Genomic DNA, 18,814 nt, shown 5'->3' with positions numbered 1-18,814 from the left:
TATATACATAAAAGGAAAACCTATGACCCCCTGGGGCGGGGCCAATTTTGACCCAAGGGCTATAATTTGAAGAACTTTGGTAGAGGACCTGTAGATAATATCATACACCAAATATCTAAGCTCTAAGCCTTGTATCTTCAGACATGTAGATTTTTTTAAGTATTTATTATATACATGAAGAAGATTTTTTAATTATGCATTTTTTAAACTCCTTTTCTGGCCCCATGACCTACTTATGCCACAGACCGGAACCATTTGAACAACTTTGGCAGGGGACCACCCAAGGTTCCTGTAAAGTTTGGTTACTGTGCAGTCACTGGTTTCTGAGGAGACATTGTTTAATGAAATTGTTGTCGACGCACGACGACAGACGGTGGGGGATCACAATAGCTCACCATGTGCACGTTGTGCTCAGGTGAGCTAATGATCAGACCGGAAGTAGAATTTGAAAGACTTAATTTGAAACTTCTCAAAAGGTAAGAAGACACTTCTAATAATATGGAACATGCATTTGAAAAACACTGTTAGGCTACCAAGCAACCATGATAACAATGTTTCTGTAAAACAGGACAGTTCATCCAGTAATTACCTAAAAAACAAGAATGTCAAACGACACAATAATTATTATGCCCCCCTTTCTAGCCCTTGACTCATACTATTGATAATTTTTTTTATAGAATTATGCTATAAATGTTATGAAAAAAATTGACCAACATATGACCTGACATTTAAGGCCCCTGTGACATTGGCCTTTGATCTAGAGACCCCAAAAGCATTCGGGGTCATCTACTAGTTACAATCAATATGTTAAATATGAAGAGTTCGTGATAAAGATTTTTTAAAGAAAATCAGCAGAACCAGTTCTGATATTTATGGCCCTTGTGACCTTGACCTTTGACCAAGCGACCCCAAAATCAATAGAGGTCATCTACTATTTATGACCAATCAGTATGTGAAATATGAAGACTTTGTGATGAATAATTTTCAAAATAATCAGCGGAAACCATTCTGACATTTAAGGCCTTTGTGACCTTGACCTTTGACTAGTGACCCAAATATAGGGGTCATCTACTATTTATGACCAATCAATATGTGGAATATGAAGTTTTCAAGATAATCAGCGGAAACCATGTGGTCTACTGACGGACAGACCGACAGAGAAATACTTAAAAGATCGAAATTTAACAATTTTAACTTCTGAATACTATTTTGGCAAAAATATATTCACAAGTTAAAGGCCTTCACCTCTGTACAGTATCAAAAAATATTAGGCTGTTTGCCTCGTAATATTGCATTTTTGAACACATTTGTAGTGTATTCTATTAAATTTACAGGTAAACTTTAAAATCTACATAGGTATGGGAAATGCCAAGGAATTCTGAAAAAGATCTACAACAATTCAACATGACAAGAAGATTTGAAATACTCTATATATTAGGAACAAACAATAAATAAATGAAAACTATAACTAGTCAATTTATAATACTCATAAATATTTTATTCAGCTGTTTAAATATAACAATGCTGAGTGACCTGATTACAAATGGTGGAAATTTAACCAATAATATCAATAACGTAATAAAATTACCCAATACAAATTCATAACATCTTTAAAAGTCATCTCTATAATCTAATTTCTTAATTTTTTTTTGTTTGAAAAAATAACAAAAGTAAAATGCATTGCTTAATTATGATATTAATCTTATTTTAAAAAGCCTTCAACACTTTTAAAATTCTAATCAATCTTCAAAACACACAAACTTATACAATAAGCCTCTCAAAAAGTTTGAAATGATATGAGCCACGTCACGACAAAAACAACATAGTGCGTTTGCGACCAGCATGGATCCAGACCAGCCTGTGCATCCGCACAGTCTGATCAGGATCCATGCTGTTCGCAAACCCATTATGTTGGTTTTGTCATGAAATGGCTCAAATGTTTAATGAAACATGGCTTCAAAATATTGTAAGCATGAAATATATTGATACAATTTCTTGTTTTTCAATCGATACATGATTCATTTTGTAAAATATGTTTTATGTGGCTAAAAAGAGCTTGCTAAAAGATTTCATTAAGAAAAACAAAACAACTTATTCATTCAATTGTTACTATCACCTTACTTTTGTTTTAAATCTGGTTATATTTTCATGATATAAATCAGACATGGTAACTTTTAACCAAATATTTACAAAAATTTTCATTACATTTTTCAGCAATTTCACATATATGTAAGTACATGTACTGTAGTAGAAGGGCCAGATGACGTTAAGGTAAGTGTAAGAATTGCAATGTTTAATGAAATGAAGGATAATAATGACAATGTCAGATGAGCTTAAAAAGGTAAATGCAATAATCTCTCTTCTACATCATTAACAATATAATATAGGTCTGAAAGTAAGAAGCAGATTAACCTTTCAGAAATTCAGATCCTTCTTTGCGGACAGATCTTTGTAAATCTTTTTTTTTTCATGCACATCATTTCTAGAATAAATAATATAAAATTTTTCTTTGAAATATCTATATCATTTAAACATGTTCATGTTTCAGCTACATCTTTTTCGAAGTCAGCTTTTATTTGAGCCAACAGTTCAGGTTTATTGTACACATCTAACGCAGTCATTGCTAAAGCCTTGGCAACATCCAGAGTATACTTCTGCGCCTTCATATCTCCTGCAGCCACAGTGAATTCTTTAGAGTGGTTACTAACAGTTGTGCCGATGCTGAACTTCGGGTGAATGCTTGGGATCACATGTGAAACATTTCCCATATCTGTAGAGCCACCAAATTTCCGCCTTTTTTCTTCATCGGTTTCAAATTCAATACCAATGGACACTCCGTTTTTTTCAAACAAATCAACAAGTGTTTTGTTAGATATCAGATTTGAATAGGACTTCTCACGAAACTTGAAATCAACCTGAAAAAAAGCAGAGGAAAAGTTAAATTAATCTTCAACTCTTAGAGTTAAAAAGTTACATGCCAAAAGTTGGATTGAAAATCTGAAACAAGTTTAAAGCAGGAGCAATATAATTATCAAGATTTATTACACAATTCATGGAAATTATATTCAGTTATTACATATGAAGGGTATAAATTGTACAAAACTGTGGAAACATCAACATGTAAATTGATAATTTACATTATTATTACATTATTCCTCTTATTACTCTTTTAGAAATAACAACACACTTGAAGTTCCTAGAGTAAATACAGAGACTTATGGTAAGAAAAGCTTTCGCTATGAGGCCACCCAGGTCTGGAATAGCCTCCCGAATGAACTAAGAACAGAAACTGATTACGGTGAATTTCGGAGGCTTATCCAAACCTGGAGTGGCTTCAAATGCAAATGTTCTATGTGTGCCTAAGTGTTATGTTTTTTGTTGAGTTTTGAAATGTGAATCAAATGAATCTGCATGCTTCTTTTGTTTCTTCTTTTGTTTTTTGTGTATTTCTGTCTGCCATAGAGTAATGCTGTATAAGACCTGTTTTATCATGTAATGCTTTTCATGTGCTTCTTGTGTGTATATTTGTATAGTCATTTGTCAGTGCATGTTAGTGTTTGTATATGTGACAGCTGCTGATCAGCTTTTCATATATCCCATAAAGGGGACAATAGCTTCTTTAAGTCTATTTTTACCTTTTTATTTCTACTTTTATTTTATTTTGGTTCTAATTAATTAAGTAATTAACTTAGACCATGAATTTATCTAGGCCAACTCAGATCAGCATCTGTTACACAAACATTTCAACATTTTAAGTTCTATTATCATGATACTTGTACATGTTTTAGTTACACCCATATTTTCATGACTGAGTACATATCAGATGCTGCTACTGATATGTGCTCAAGCATCATACTGGAAATTAGGTCAACTATATTTAAATAAAATAAAATTGAATCATTTACTTTAATTTATTTTAAAAATTTAAATTTTAAAAAAAATTCTAATCCTTTTTCTGATTTTAGGGTTGTGTACATAAATAGAATTCTTGTATGATGTAATTTTATGTGATGTTTGATTGTAATGTATATTTGCTTTTAATCATTTAATGCTTTCTTACCCATATTTATATGTGCTGATAAATCTTAACTGTTTTACAGAGTCTTTCATAAATGTACATTGATCTTCTTAATACTTTTATATATTTTCTTTTATACAGATTGTTTGTTTGAATTGTTATAGGATAATAAGTTTTGTCGGAAAATAGCTTATATAGCTAATGTTTATATGTTTTTATGAAACCGACTTTAAATAAAGATTATCTTATCTTATCTTATCTTATAATTGTTAATTTAAAAACATAATATATGTCTCATAAAATATCCAAAACAAACATTTTAACTGGGACCATCAGATGTAAATATTAAAGAAGATTTTACTTTGCAACTAACATAGCTTTTATTGAGTTAAAGTTCATGTCCTAGTGTAAGTGTAAAGACTAACAAAAGGATATATTTTACAAAATGGCACTTGTGTGACTCAAACCCATTGTTTATACCCATGTTCTTTTAACCACATAAATAAAACATACATGTATTTAACAACATTTATCCTTTACAGAATGAATAGCATGAGAAGGAAGGAAGGAAGGAATGAAAGATTAAGAAGGAAGGAAGGAAGGAAGGAAGGAAGGAAGGAAGGAAGGAAGGAAGGACTTTCTGTTACCATTCACTGGGAAATAATTATTGCTCAGCAATAGATATACATGTAAATGAACTTATAACTTACTGTACAACCAGTTGCCAAAGCAGCACCCTGTACACAGCCTTCCACCTTTTGTTTCAAGGTGACCATCTCTGAATCGGTGGGTGTCCGCAGATAATATTCTAACTCTGTCTCCTCTGGTATAATATTAGGTTGAGCACCACCATTCCTGATTACACCTATAGTATAACACAAAGATTTTTATATTTCATAGATAACAAACGTTTTATCAAAAATTGTTAAACTATATCAAAATCCATTCATGATGTCTTAACTGCTCTTCAAGAAAACATATATGATATATCCTACATCATAGCTTCAATTTCAATTAAAATAGTTCATATATGTATTTCCATTATACAGAGTATTTACCTCCATTTAGTTGTTTAGTAATTTTCCTTTCATCATTTTGGTTATTGATTGAATATTCCCAGTCTAGTAAAAAAAGATCAACTCTGTTTCTTAGATAATAATTTTAAAAAGAAAAACCAAAATTGTTAGGAAATTCCTTCCGCATACAATTGTATAACTGCCATACCATGAAAAAACACTGTTGAATGTTAAATTGCCCAGCTATAAGAAAGTATGTCAAACATACATTTATCACACACCCGTGCTGATTTTACGACTCCGTAAATATGGTATTGCACGGGCTTGCATATATTTTGACGTGACGTCATTAGCGTTACACAAACATAGTGTAAAGATGCGCTAAATGTTAGCGTTATACTATAGGTGCGTCAATGAACAAGAGCTGTCGGTAGGACAGCAACGCTTGACTATTCTTAGTGCTTGATTGTAAAAAAAAATGCTTGATACAGTTACCTCCTCCTGTTTACAGGTTGGGGTAATGATGGTGAACAAGTGTGCAAAGTTTCAAAGCCATTATGTCAATGGACTTTGAAAATATTTGAGGTATTACAAAAACTTTAACGTAAATTCTAAGTCCAAAAAGGGGCATAATTCTGTCAAAATGCTTGATAGAGTTACCTCCTCCTGTTCACAGGTTGGGGTAATGATGGTGAACAAGTGTGCAAAGTTTTAAAGCCATATATCAATGGACTTTAAAAATATTTGAGGTATTACAAAAACTTTAACATAAATTCTAAGTCAAAAAAAGGGGCATAATTCTGTCAAAATGATTGATACAGTTACCTCCTCCTGTTTACGGGTTGGGGTAATGATGGTAAACAAGTGTGCAAAGTTTAAAAGCCATAGGTCAATGGACTTTGAAAATATTTGAACTATTACAAAAACTTTAACGTAAATTCTAAGTCGAAAAAGGGGCATAATTCTGTCAAAATGCTTGATACAGTTACCTCCTCCTGTTTACAGGTTGGGGTAATGATGGTGAACAAGTGTGCAAAGTTTCAAAGCCATATGTCAATGGACTTTGAAAATATTTGAACTATTACAAAAACTTTAACGTAAATTCTAAGTCGAAAAAGGGGCATAATTCTGTCAAAATGCTTGATACAGTTACCTCCTCCTGTTCACAGGTTGGGGTAATGATGGTGAACAAGTGTGCAAAGTTTCAAAGCCATATGTCAATGGACTTTGAAAATATTTGAACTATTACAAAAACTTTAACATAAGTGGTTACGCCGACGCCGACGCTCGGGTGACTACAATAGCTCTACTTATTCTTATCGAATAGTCGAGCTAAAAATGACTCTTATTTCACTTTAAAGGTCTTTATTTTGGGTATGTGATATATAGAATATCAAATTCGTGTAAGTTCAATACTGAATATATTGCACTCGTTGAATAAAATTATATTATGCGAGCCTCTCGTGCAATAAATTCAGTATTGAACTTACACTCATTCAATATCCTCTATGTATTAGGGGATAATTTCATTACAATCACATTTTCCTTCTCTCTGTTGCTTGGTGTTTATTTAGCTTACCCTCTGGATCACAGCAGAAAAACCACTTAAATTTACCAGAGCACAGTTCAGACTTCTTTATTTCTGTTTAAAATTTGATAAGTAATGAAAACATTCCTCGCTTTTCCAAAAATAAATCTGAAGGCATATCCTACTTAAGAATAGATTTGATTTTATCATTATGATTATGGGTTTCAGTCCTACTCGGGTCACAACTATGTTTCTTTATATGACACCAATCACTGGTTGGTTCCAGGAAGGAGACTCTAAAAGGATTGAAATAAGCAAGAACTTGTTTTCCCAATCAAGCTTAACTAAAAATGTTTAAACAATTTATTACCATGAACTCTCCAGGTGGGTTTCATTTGTTGTCTGAGGTTAGATATATTGTTGTAACAAGCCACTGCAGCATCCAGTGCATTCAAACCTTCCCATGGATACGACGAGGCATGAGATGCTTTACCGAAATACTTTATAGATAACCTGTAATAGAAATACATATGAGCCGCATCACGACAAAACCAACATAATGCGTTTGCGACCAGCATGGATCCAGACCAGCCTGCGCATCGGCGCAGTCTGATCAGGATCCATGCTGGTCGCTTACCAACCCTATTACAAGTAGCAAAACTGATAGCGAACAGCATGGATTCTGATGAGACTGCGCGGACATGCAGGCTGGTCTGGATCCATACTGTTCAAAAACCCATTATGTTGGTTTTGTCGTGACACGGCTCATATTTTAATAACTATATGTAGTGCATAGTTTAACTTAAATTGTTAACTATGTATAGTGCATACCTTAACTAAGTGCCATTATTGTAAAAATACAATAACTATCTGAAGTGCATTCTTTAACTTAGTACAGTATATATGTTAAACAATGTGCAGTGAATATTCTAAGTGCAAAACATGCTTTTAAATTATAATGTGAGTGCATACTTTAATTATGTGCAAAATCTTTGTAAAACTAGAACTAAAAAAAAAAGAAATGCAGAGTACTGGTTCTTGTGCACTGCACTTCTTCTTAATGAGATCTATCATCCTATGAAGTTTCATGTCCATAGCTTTTATACTTAAGGAGAAATGGCCTGGACAAAAATAAAGTATGAAAATTAACAAAGGGCAATTACTAAAAAAATAAGAAATGCAGAGTACCGATTCTTGTGCACTGCACTTCTTCTTAATGAGATCTATCATGCTATGAAGTTTCATGTCCATAGCTTTTATACTTAAGGAGAAAAGGCCTGGACAAAAATAAAGTATGAAAATTAACAAAGGGCAATTAGTCAAAAAATAAGAAATGCAGAGTACCGGTTCTTATGCACTGCAGTTCTTCTTAATGAGATCTATCATGCTATGAAGTTTCAAGTCCTAGCCTTTATACTTTAAGAGAAATGGCCCGTACAAAAATAAAGTATGAAAATTAACAAAGGGCAATAACTCAAATAATAAGAAATGCAGAGTACCGGTACTTGTGCACTGCACTTCAGGTCATTATAAGAAGCATGCATTATAACCAAGTTTGAAGTCAATCCGATTATAATGACTGACTTATGCTCTGGACAAGCTTAAGGGGATGCCGACAACAACGCTGCCGACAAAAGTAACCCCTATATGTCCCCTTTTTCAAGGCGACACAAAAATGAATGTGGGTGTGACACATTTTAAGAGTTTGCTTAAATAAGTTTAGTCAGGATTTTTTTTTCAAGAAAAAGGAAGTTAAGTCCCTAAAATAAGAGTGCATGTATATGTTTTCTCAGTGACAAATACTTACGGAGACATTGAGACATAGTTTGGTGTAGCAAGTGTAGTCTGTGAGGGATGGGCCATCATAGCAACATCAACACCATCAAATGCCCCTAGACGTAACAGATCAGCCTTTCCACACAACCCTTCTTCAGCTGGACATCCTAACACTGTCAACTAGATATAAATTATACATTATAAGAAAATGTTTTTGTTATAGCTTGTATTTTATCATTTTTTTAATGACACTATATATTCATATAGTGTGAAGGATTTTTAACACAACATATCTACTCTCTGTGAAGTCAAAACATGTTTATTCTATATTTACAAAGAGACTGCAGTGTAGCAGTAACCAGTATTTTCTTCTAATATCATATTTGAGCATAGTACATATATAGTACATAGTATATCTTTAACTAGCCAGTACCTGTTTACTATATATAACAGATCAACAGGAGATTATCATAACTTAATCATTTTTGGTAAGACAAATGAGCCAATAGTACTGTGGCACAGAGGTGACATGTGTTTTTTTATATTTATATTGTGCGCATGAGTACTATGTCATGCGAATCGGTACCCCATGCGAATAAGTTACTTAGATGTGCCCTCAAGATAATTAAGCAGTTAAGTTGTGTGCACAAGATTTTGCATACGAGTAACTAAGTTGTGCGCATAAGAAATTTAAAATGGTTAACAACAGATAAGATAATTAAACTAACAGTTCCTGGGAATTGTTCTGGGTTTGCAATCATTGCAGCCTTAATTGCAAGTGCTGATGCTACACCAAGCTCTGCTATAAGGTTATGTCCACATGCATGTCCGATCCCTGGCAATGCATCATATTCACACAATACAGCAATATTTGGACCAGGAACCGACTCTTTTTCAACATTGTGTGTGTAGGTTGCTCTGAATGCCGTTTCAAGTTTAAAGGACTTTTCCACAATAAATCCAGTTTTCTCCAAAAAATCTGTCAATTCTGTATGGGCAAAATGTTCCTTAAACCCAAGCTCTGGTTGATTCCAGATTGATTGGCTTAGTCGGTTCAAGTCAGTGCTCTCTTGATCTATCGTACTTGACACAATATTCATGATGTCATCCATTGTCAATCAAGAATTTCCTTAAATTTTAAGTTTGACAGGAGTGACAGTGCGGATAATTTGTACAATCAAAATTTTACTTTGACACCGTTCAAGCATCTGATAGACACAGACGCGGAAATTAAAGTTGAAAGGTGAAAGTGTAAAGGTTTCGTCTTGCTTTGAACAGTTTGTGATAATTTCCGTTGTAAGAATTAATTTATATTTGTCAGTTTGTATGTTTTGTTACTGTACTCAATTATTTGTGTCGTTTATACGGCTTTGTAATGCAAGCCGAGTTGTTGTCGACGACAAATGGATATTCATGATATAAAATTTTTGTATGATAAATTGATATACATGATATTTGTACATTCATGAGTATATCAGTTGTGACTATGAGTCATTGTTATATTTTTCCTTGTTTCAGTCTACTGTAGATTCAAATTAATATGGCTCAAATGTGTGGAGGTGCAGGTGATGTTATGCCAGCTGATGAGGAAGTGAAAGGTTATTGCAATGAGGTAGGCCAATACATATGTTTTTATGTATTTCACATTAATATAATATCATTATATTAAGGAAGTGGCTAGCCGTACGGGCCTGTACGGCTAGCCAAAAGTTCTAGCCGTACGTGAGTCACGTACGACTAGCCAGGACACACTGTATTGGCTAGCCGTACGGCATTTTCAAAATTATATGGAAGTCGAAAATGCATATGTGATTTTATGACTTTAAGCGAGGATTTTAACCAAGAAACAGCAATTGTCTTCCTATGTTTACTTTGTAGAGATAAATCGCCTTGTTGGCTACAGTAAAAAAAGAACGAATATCGATCTTTGTCATCTCAAGACGTTGAGAAAAAATACGCATTTGGCTGCAGTTAAATAACATCAATTGAAATGGTTTACAAATTTTGATAAGATTTTTTGTTTCATTAAGTTTAATTTTCGACACCTTTAAAATGAAACAAAAAAACAAAAATTATTGTTGTTGGGCTCTGAAATTGCGTCAATTACCGACGGTATAGAAGTTTGTTAACATAAGGAAAGTTTGCATGTTTTGTGAAACGCATTTTAAAATTCTATTGTCAGTCCCTGGGTAGGCTTTAAATAAGGCTAATTAATTGATTGTGCTTTTATGTTCGATATTTTCTACTGTTTTTGAAAATTATACAATTATTTTGCATTTCACCGGTTTTTTTTTTGGTTTTTTTTTTCAATGTCCTTTTTATCCACTCCTATCATTATTTATTCGATCCATGATTGTGCTTAATTAACAAAATTTCACCTTTCATACAAATAAAACAACAAACTATAATCACGAGGCATAAAATAACATATGCATGTTCGACTTCCATATAAATTTGAAAAGTGCGGTACGGCTAGACAATACAGTGAGTCCTGGCTAGTCGTACGTGACTCACGTACGGCTAGAACTTTTGGCTAGCCGTACGGGCCCGTACGGCTAGCCACTTCCTTATATTAATATGAAAATAGGCAAAGCCTCGAAGCGAGCTCGATTTACTTTTACCGTGAAATAGTATAAATTAATCGTTCATTTTTATTTTACATTTTCCGTTTTAAAATTGTCATTTTTATTTTACATTTTCCGTTTTAAAATTGTCATTTGGTATTTTATACACTGCTTCCGTTTATTCTGGTTCCCTGTCCAATTATGGTTCACATATAAGTGCGCAGGATACTAGTAGTCTACGCTCCCCTTTTCAATCGGAATTCCTTGGTTTTTATGGTTATCTTATAATTTGAAAAGTTGCGATGCGTTTATTCAGTACTTCGGACGAAAGTTTTCAAAACCATCACTAGCAGGTATTCACCGTAAAGCTTGCTATTAAACACTTTAAAGATGATATCTAAAAGAACATAGTTCTAAACTTGAGTTAACATTTCTTGCAATTTTTATCTAGTAATGATAATTACAATCATGAAATATTATAGTGAAATAGGAAATACTTTAAGATTATCAATTGATGGACAGTAGCTGAACTTTCGTTATTGATTCAGGAAATGAAGAAGTACATATTTCCTTTAGAGGAGTGTTTCATTTGTACTGTTATTTTTATCATAATATTAATCATTCTTAAGATGTATACATATATTTTTACCTTTGAAGCTTTAAAGATCAATTTTATGTCGGTATTAACTATTTGTTAATAATAACTAAATTACTTTCATTCCAATATGTTTTTGAATTTTTTAAAACAACGAATGAGGAGTAATTTGTGTACAAAAAAAATGTCATATTTGAAATTTAATTTATTAAGAGATTTTCATTGATAGATACAAAGTAATCTTAATAAAATTTATCCACAGCAGCATTAACAATTATAGTTTAATAATAGTTTATTGAAATAAAATTCAATAATGTTCCAATTAGTATTCAAATCATTAAGTAAAAGTTTACAAGCATTTGTTTATAGACATTTTTGCCATATCACAGAGGAACAAAGTCAATACATACAAATGTAAAGCCCCAGTCACATTAGAGCTTACGACCAGTGAAGACCAGTTCACGATCACCAGTGACCTCTGGTCGCGGACAATCTTTAAAACGTCTTACGATGGTCATCGATGATCTTTGACAGTCGCAGGTTATCTTATTTAGGTCCCACGACCAATTTCAGTCGTAGAGAGGTTTTTGAGCTTGCACAAAAACCTCCTTGCGATCAAACAGGTCGCTAGTGATCTTATAAGGTCTTAAGGCTGTCGCAAGATGGTCGTTCGGAAGTGCGACAATCTTACGACAGTCTTTACAAATTGCCACTAGTCACTGATAATCTTAAGTAGTCTTTAGTAATCGTGTGATGCTCGTACGACAAGTTGTAGGCGATCGCATGTTATGTCACGGGTAGTCGTAAGTAATCCCAGGCAATCTTGAGACCATCGTACGTTTACTTATGACCTGTCGTGCGATTGTCAATGATGACTTGACTTACGATACTTGCAAAAGTAAATTTATCTGTGCAAAAATGGTTTCGGTCGCAGACAATCGCTGATGATCGTCAGTTTTACAAGTCGCCGGTGGTCGCAAGTAATCGTAAGCTCTAGTGTGACTGGGGTTTTAGCCCCCATTCTTGATCCAAAACAACCTTCTTCTTCCCAATTTTAATTAAAAAAAATTTCCAACATCAAGGCTAGAATTTAACACTAGCATTTTCAAAATTGAAAGCAATTATTTATTTGCAATTCTTTTGTTTGAAATTCAGAAATGATATTTCAAGTAAAGGATTTATTTGCAATTCTTTTGTTTGAAATTCAGAGAAATGAAATTTCAAGTGAAGAAATATTTAGAACTGATTCGCACAATTTAGAAGTGTTATGTTTCACTGAGAGATGTACTAATCTCTTACAGGTGAAAGCTGACATACTGAAGAAAGCAGGAAAAGATTCAGTGGAAATATTTGAACCTGTCCACTACAGAAGCCAGGTTGTAGCTGGAGTCAATTACTTTGTAAAGGTAAATTTGAAAAATACCTGTAGTTTGTGAGGAGTTGCTTTTGTAGATCAGTATAAAACTGAAATATTTAAATCATTTGATGAGAAAGTTTAATCAATTTGTTCAAGAGAATTTGATTTAATTTTTAATTAATGTAAGGTTTGCTTTTGAAATGATTTATTTGGGTTTAAGTATGAAACTTTATACACAGGAATGTAAATTTGAATCAGAAACATTGTGGAGCCATTCAGGGAAGTGAGGGTGTAGAATAATCTAATATACAGTATACAAATTACTTTTATTGTGCCCCCACTTTAGGGGGGCATGTAGGTTTACCTTTGTCTGTCCGTTCATCTGTCCTTCCATCCGTCTGTCCGTTCTCTTTTGTGTCACACGTAACTCAAAAAGTATTTGACCTAGAGTCATGAAACTTTACAGGAATGTTGATCAGCATGTGCAGTTTTGCACCTGGGTATTTTTGAGTGGATTTATATAGTATTTTTAGAGTTAGTAAAATTTTGCAATTTTCAACTTGTGTTGCATGTAACTCAGTATTTGTAGAGTTATTGCCCTTGACTTAGTAAAAACCGTTTCATTATGTTGTGTTATTTGTTCCTTGAGTGCTTGAGTTAGAATCAACCAACTTAACAGGAATAATGATCAACATCACTAAATTACAGGAATAATGATCAACATCATTTTGAAGCTATGCACCTGGGACTTTGCATGTGGATTTTTTTCAGTTTTGTTAGAGTTATTGCCTTTGATTTACAGTAGTATAAATTTGCAATTTTCAACTTGTTCATGCATAGCTCAAAAAGTATTTGACTTGTAGGCCTGAAAGTTTACAAGAATGTTGGTCAGCATGTGTACTTAATGCACCTTGGGTTTTGCTTGTGGATTTATTCAGTATTTGTAAAGTTCTTGCCCTTTACTTAGTAAAAGATTTTTAGTTTTCAACTTATGGCACATGTAGTCCAAAAAATATTTGACCTAGAGTCATAAGATTGACAGAACAGTGGCGTGTGGGGGCACCCGTGCCCTATGGACACAAATCTAGTTTGTACATTTAACACACCTTAGTAGTGTGAGATAATTTCTTTTTACTTAAGTCATCAATCCATGCATTTATAAATCATAGTTTTTATGTGAAAAATGACATTTTTTTGTGAGGGCAGGGTGGGAAAAGATGGAACTCTATGAATTGATTAAAATATTAAAACATTTAAATGTTATGAATATTTCCATTGTACAAAACAGTTTGAGTGTGTTTAATGTGCCAGAATATTGTATCAATGATTGATAGATGAAGTATTGTGTATTTTTAAAAACAATGAAAATTATTAATAAATGTTTTTGCTTTTAAGTTATATGACTAAGTTAAGTTTCTTTATAATCCACTTGGTTAAAGATAGTATACATGCCTTTGACTTAGTACCATAATCTCCACTTATGTTTGAATTTTATGAAACAGACACTTTTTTATGGATCCGGATGAGAACTCTTTTATTATTTTACAGATCAGAATTGGCTCTGGTGGAGAATGTTTACATGCTAGAATTTTCAAGGGTCTTCCTCATACAGGAGGGTATGTAGATACTGAATTAACCATTTGACCAATACTAGAAATTATAGCACACCTATGGATCAATACTAGCAATTATAACATACCTGTGTTGTCAGTATAGAGCCAGATATTTCACAGTTGGATGCTTACCTATAATTAATTGGCATAAATCTTACCACACTAAATATCTTAAAAAGACATCATTTTTAGGGAAAATTTCAAAATACTTCATACTGGCTGTGTAGGGAATAGAATAACAGTGCAGACCATGATCAGATGGCACAGATGTGCATGCTGAACTTGGTCTGCCCTGATAATATGGGGAGATTCTAAAGCTGCCAGCAGTCTAATGGTTAAAGCACTTTAATTTCTTATGGACTACTGGGTTAGTTGTCAAGCCAGGTCCATTACACAAAATTGTCTAGGACCAGGATTAATGTGTTGTGTTTTCATCCCTATAAACTAATGTGTTGTGTATTTGTCCCTATAAACTATAATTTGTTGTGTATTTTTCCTGTAATGTCATGTGTTGTGTATTCATCCCTCTAAACTGTAATGTGTCATATTCTCATCCCTATAAACTAATGTGTTGTGTATTCATCCCTATAAACTGTAATGTGTCATATTCTCATCCCTATGAACTGCATTGTGTCATGTATATCCAAATTAACTGCAATGTGTTGTGTATTTGTCCCTATAAACTATAATCTGTTGTGTATTTTTCCTTATAAACTGTAATGTCATGTGTTGTGTATTCATCCCTATAAACTGTAATGTGTCATATTCTCATCCCTATAAACTAATGTGTTGTGTACTCATCTCTATAAACTGCAATGTGTCATGTAATCATCAAGAAAAAAGGTAATGTGTCGTGTGCTAATGCCTATAAACTGTAATGTATCGTGCTTTCATGCCTATGAACTGAAATGTGTTGTGTTTTCATGCCTATGAACTGTAATGTGTTGTGTGCTAATGCCTATAAACTGTAATGTGTCGTGTGTTCATGCCTATGAACTGTTATGTGTTGTGTATTAATGCCTATAAACTGTAATGTATTGTGTATCCATGCCTATGAACTGTAAATGTGTCATTTATTCAACCCTATAAACTGTCAAGTGTCATATATTCATCACTATAAACTGTAATGTGTTGTATATTCATGCCTATGAACTGTAATGTGTTGTGTATAAATGCCTATAAACTGTAATGTGTTGTATATTCATGCCTATGAACTGTAATGTGTCATTTATTCAGCCCTATACACTGTAATGCGTTGTGTTTTCATGCCTATGAACTGTAATGTGTCATGTATTCATATATATATACTGTAATGTCTTGTGTATAATAATATTTGATTCGAAAAGAACTGTTTACAGTAAAAAAGCATCACTTTTTCATTGATGTACTTATGTGTATTCCAATATTTAGCATATCTTTATGCTATATGATGATGTCGTGGTACAGTCTAGCAATACTATTTTTAAAAGCAGCACATGTTTAGGATAAAGGCTTTTATAGTCATGCATGCAAATATAAACAAAATTTTCATATATATTACAACTTTATTTTGTTTTCCAGGAACTTAGAAGTGAGCAGTGTACAAACAAATAAGAAAGTAGAAGATGCTGTTGAATATTTCTAGTTGTTGAAAGGCAGATTAAGCAGGGACACTTGATTGCACAACAGTGGTCAATAATTAGCCAAGCTTGATTTAAGGGCTTTCTTTTTACCTCTAAATATTACAATAGTAAATACTCAACTTAAAAAAAAATATATAATGCATTTTTGTGACCACAGAGCAAAGTTATTTTAATTCCATCTTGGTAAAGCAAGTATAATGATTCGTAATTTAAGTTCTGTGCCTTGATACATTCAATTCAAGGTTAAGGGAGAGATACACTATATAAGATGTGCAATTTCTTTATTCTTTTATTAGAGTATTAACATTTCTGCAATTAACAGAATTTTGTAGATCTTTACATTAATGTGAATTTTGTTTTGGTTTAATTTTTTTTATTTGAAACTGCCTATATCCTTGAAAATACCCCAGGCCCCATGTTCACAAAGAAAAGATCAGGATCAGGATCAGGTGATCCTGATTTTATTTTCATTGTTTTATAAAACTAAAATTGATTGTATTATGCTAGAATTAATAAGTACATTTTCCAATTGTAAATAATTGCTTATTTGCAAAGAAACCAACCTATTTTGGGATAAAGTCAACTAACAAAACAAATACAAAAATAATCAGATCAAAATGAGGATCAATTTAAGGATCAAGATCAAAATTTGTATCAACTGTAAAATGCCCATTTCTTGTAAAAAAAACCAATAAATTTATTCTAAAATTTCATAAACATGAAGTCCAGTTTTATCAATTTTATATTGAATATTTAATCTATGAGGATAAACAATGGAGAATATTTGAGTTTTTAAATTTGATCCTGATCTTGATCCTTAAATCTTTGTGAACACTGGGTCTAAACCAGGAGTGAAATATAAGGGTCATTCCGTTTTCTTCAGCATTTACCTTGAAACTTATTGGTTATGATATTTTCTCTTAGATATTTGAAATATAAACTATTTATACATTTAATTTGTGAACTAGTGGCATTTATATAAATATTTGAAAGAAAGAGGAAAACAATAATTTAACTGGACCAAATAATTACAGCTAGAGCAATGTTAGTTTGTTACATTTATATGTTCAGTAAGCTGTGTAGTTAATTTTTCACATAATTTAATATTTATTTAATATTTCTACTTTTTTTCACCCGAACAAATTATGTGATCTTTGTCAAAATAACTCATACATGTTTTATACTTCATTTCAATTTTTTTCTCATATTAAGTAAATGATGGAACTTTCAAAAATGATAATCTAATGACTTATTCTTGTTGCATTTGATATTTATGCCATATTTACATATCATATGTTTACATAAAACTTAAACTTACAATGCTATATTGCTTATAGTTCACAATACATTTTACTTTATTCTATTTTTGGCTTATATTTTAATGTATATTTAATAAAAGAACATGAAATTGATTTTTTATATTTTTGATATATTGTTAAACTGACATTTTGAAATTGATGAATAGTCATAGGATACTAAATTCATTAGCATAATCTAAAAATAGATTATCTTATAAAATACACTTTTATTTTCTCTGTCCAGGTTTGTAATGTATATTTGATAAAATAAAATAACATGAAATTGATTGTTTATATTTTCTATATATTTGTTAACTGATTAGAGAAACTGCATTTTTCAATAACTATTATGTTATTATTAGAATTAATTTTCTGTTCTGTTTAGGTTAATTAGAAATAATCATTTTGGTTACTAAAGTCATTAGCATGTAGTCTAAAAATAGAATATTTTATAACACTATGAAAATCTGAATTAACTGCTTCAAAGGTACTTCACATAGATTTATTAAACTTTCATGAATTATTGTTAACATTGGGTATTAAAAAAATATTAAAAAAATGTTCAAAACCTTTCTTATTTGTTACATTTCATATAATTTTGTCCGACTTACTTTAAAGGATGAATTTAGATGATTAAAGATGTAAGGTTTAAAGGCCAATGTCCACCAACACAGTTTGCAATGTGTTACTATTTTGTATTGAGGAAGTATGTTCTGTTTATAGCTGAAAATTTAAATTGTAATACATATTTGAACTGATCTTAACGTTGGGACACAGAAATAAAAAAAGTATGAGCATTGTGTGGATTCGAACCGTTTTGGTTACTTGACGTATGATTAAGAGAAAACCTTGTCTAACTTTAATAAAAGCACATGATGATAGGTCTTTAAAGTATTTTGAGGCAGGTTGATTATCTTTATGACCATTAAAGATTGTTTCACAAATAAATGAATATATTTGTCAGAAATGTGTGTTATTTGTTTGCCTGAAACATGGAACTATCATAATGGTTATGAATTATACATTCAGGTATAAATCAAAATCCCCCCACATAGTGAAACTTTTATGCAATATACATTCTCTTTATCGATATTAAGCCTTGGAATTTGAAATTGTATTTTATATGTGTATTGAGCCATTGCCAAGAATATTAGTTACTGCCTTCATTCTTTATGATCTACAATATTTGAATACTATTGAACAATTAAACATGAACATTTGGAAGAAAACTATGTATGGAATTAACTTAAAGCATGAAGGATAATGGGTACAACTATATAAATCCATTATTTTCTTAATTGGCATTTGCTTTCTTCACCTTCCACTTATTTACCAAGCCCCCCTCCCTTATTACCAACTTCACTTATTTACATATATTTCACTTATCAACCAACCTCTCACTTATTTACCAACCTCTCACTTATTTA

The 18,814-nt window shown here is 32.1% G+C and overlaps 2 protein-coding genes across 2 annotated transcripts; one reads left to right on the top strand and one right to left on the bottom strand.

The window, feature by feature from the left end:
- Window positions 1-1,483: 1,483 nt before the first annotated feature.
- On the bottom strand, window positions 1,484-9,527 carry LOC132754449 (xaa-Arg dipeptidase-like). Its single transcript, XM_060745076.1, has 5 exons — window positions 9,067-9,527; window positions 8,370-8,518; window positions 6,933-7,075; window positions 4,729-4,883; window positions 1,484-2,915 (listed from the first exon to the last, which is right to left on the bottom strand). The coding sequence occupies exons 1-5, from the start codon at window positions 9,448-9,450 to the stop codon at window positions 2,538-2,540; spliced, it is 1,209 nt and encodes a 402-aa protein (XP_060601059.1). The 5' UTR covers window positions 9,451-9,527; the 3' UTR covers window positions 1,484-2,537.
- A 2-nt stretch (window positions 9,528-9,529) lies between these two features.
- LOC132754450 (cystatin-B-like) lies at window positions 9,530-18,354 on the top strand. The gene is made up of 5 exons (XM_060745078.1): window positions 9,530-9,634; window positions 9,857-9,950; window positions 12,799-12,903; window positions 14,403-14,470; window positions 16,028-18,354. Exons 2-5 carry the CDS (start codon window positions 9,879-9,881, stop codon window positions 16,089-16,091), a joined length of 309 nt encoding a protein of 102 aa, XP_060601061.1. The 5' UTR covers window positions 9,530-9,634; window positions 9,857-9,878; the 3' UTR covers window positions 16,092-18,354.
- Window positions 18,355-18,814: the final 460 nt, after the last annotated feature.

This window comes from Ruditapes philippinarum, unplaced genomic scaffold (genome assembly GCF_026571515.1).
Source record: "Ruditapes philippinarum isolate M1 unplaced genomic scaffold, ASM2657151v2 ctg1338_1_1_1_1, whole genome shotgun sequence".
Taxonomy (NCBI): Eukaryota; Metazoa; Mollusca; class Bivalvia; order Venerida; family Veneridae; genus Ruditapes; species Ruditapes philippinarum.
This window is presented reverse-complemented; position numbering and strand designations above follow the sequence as displayed.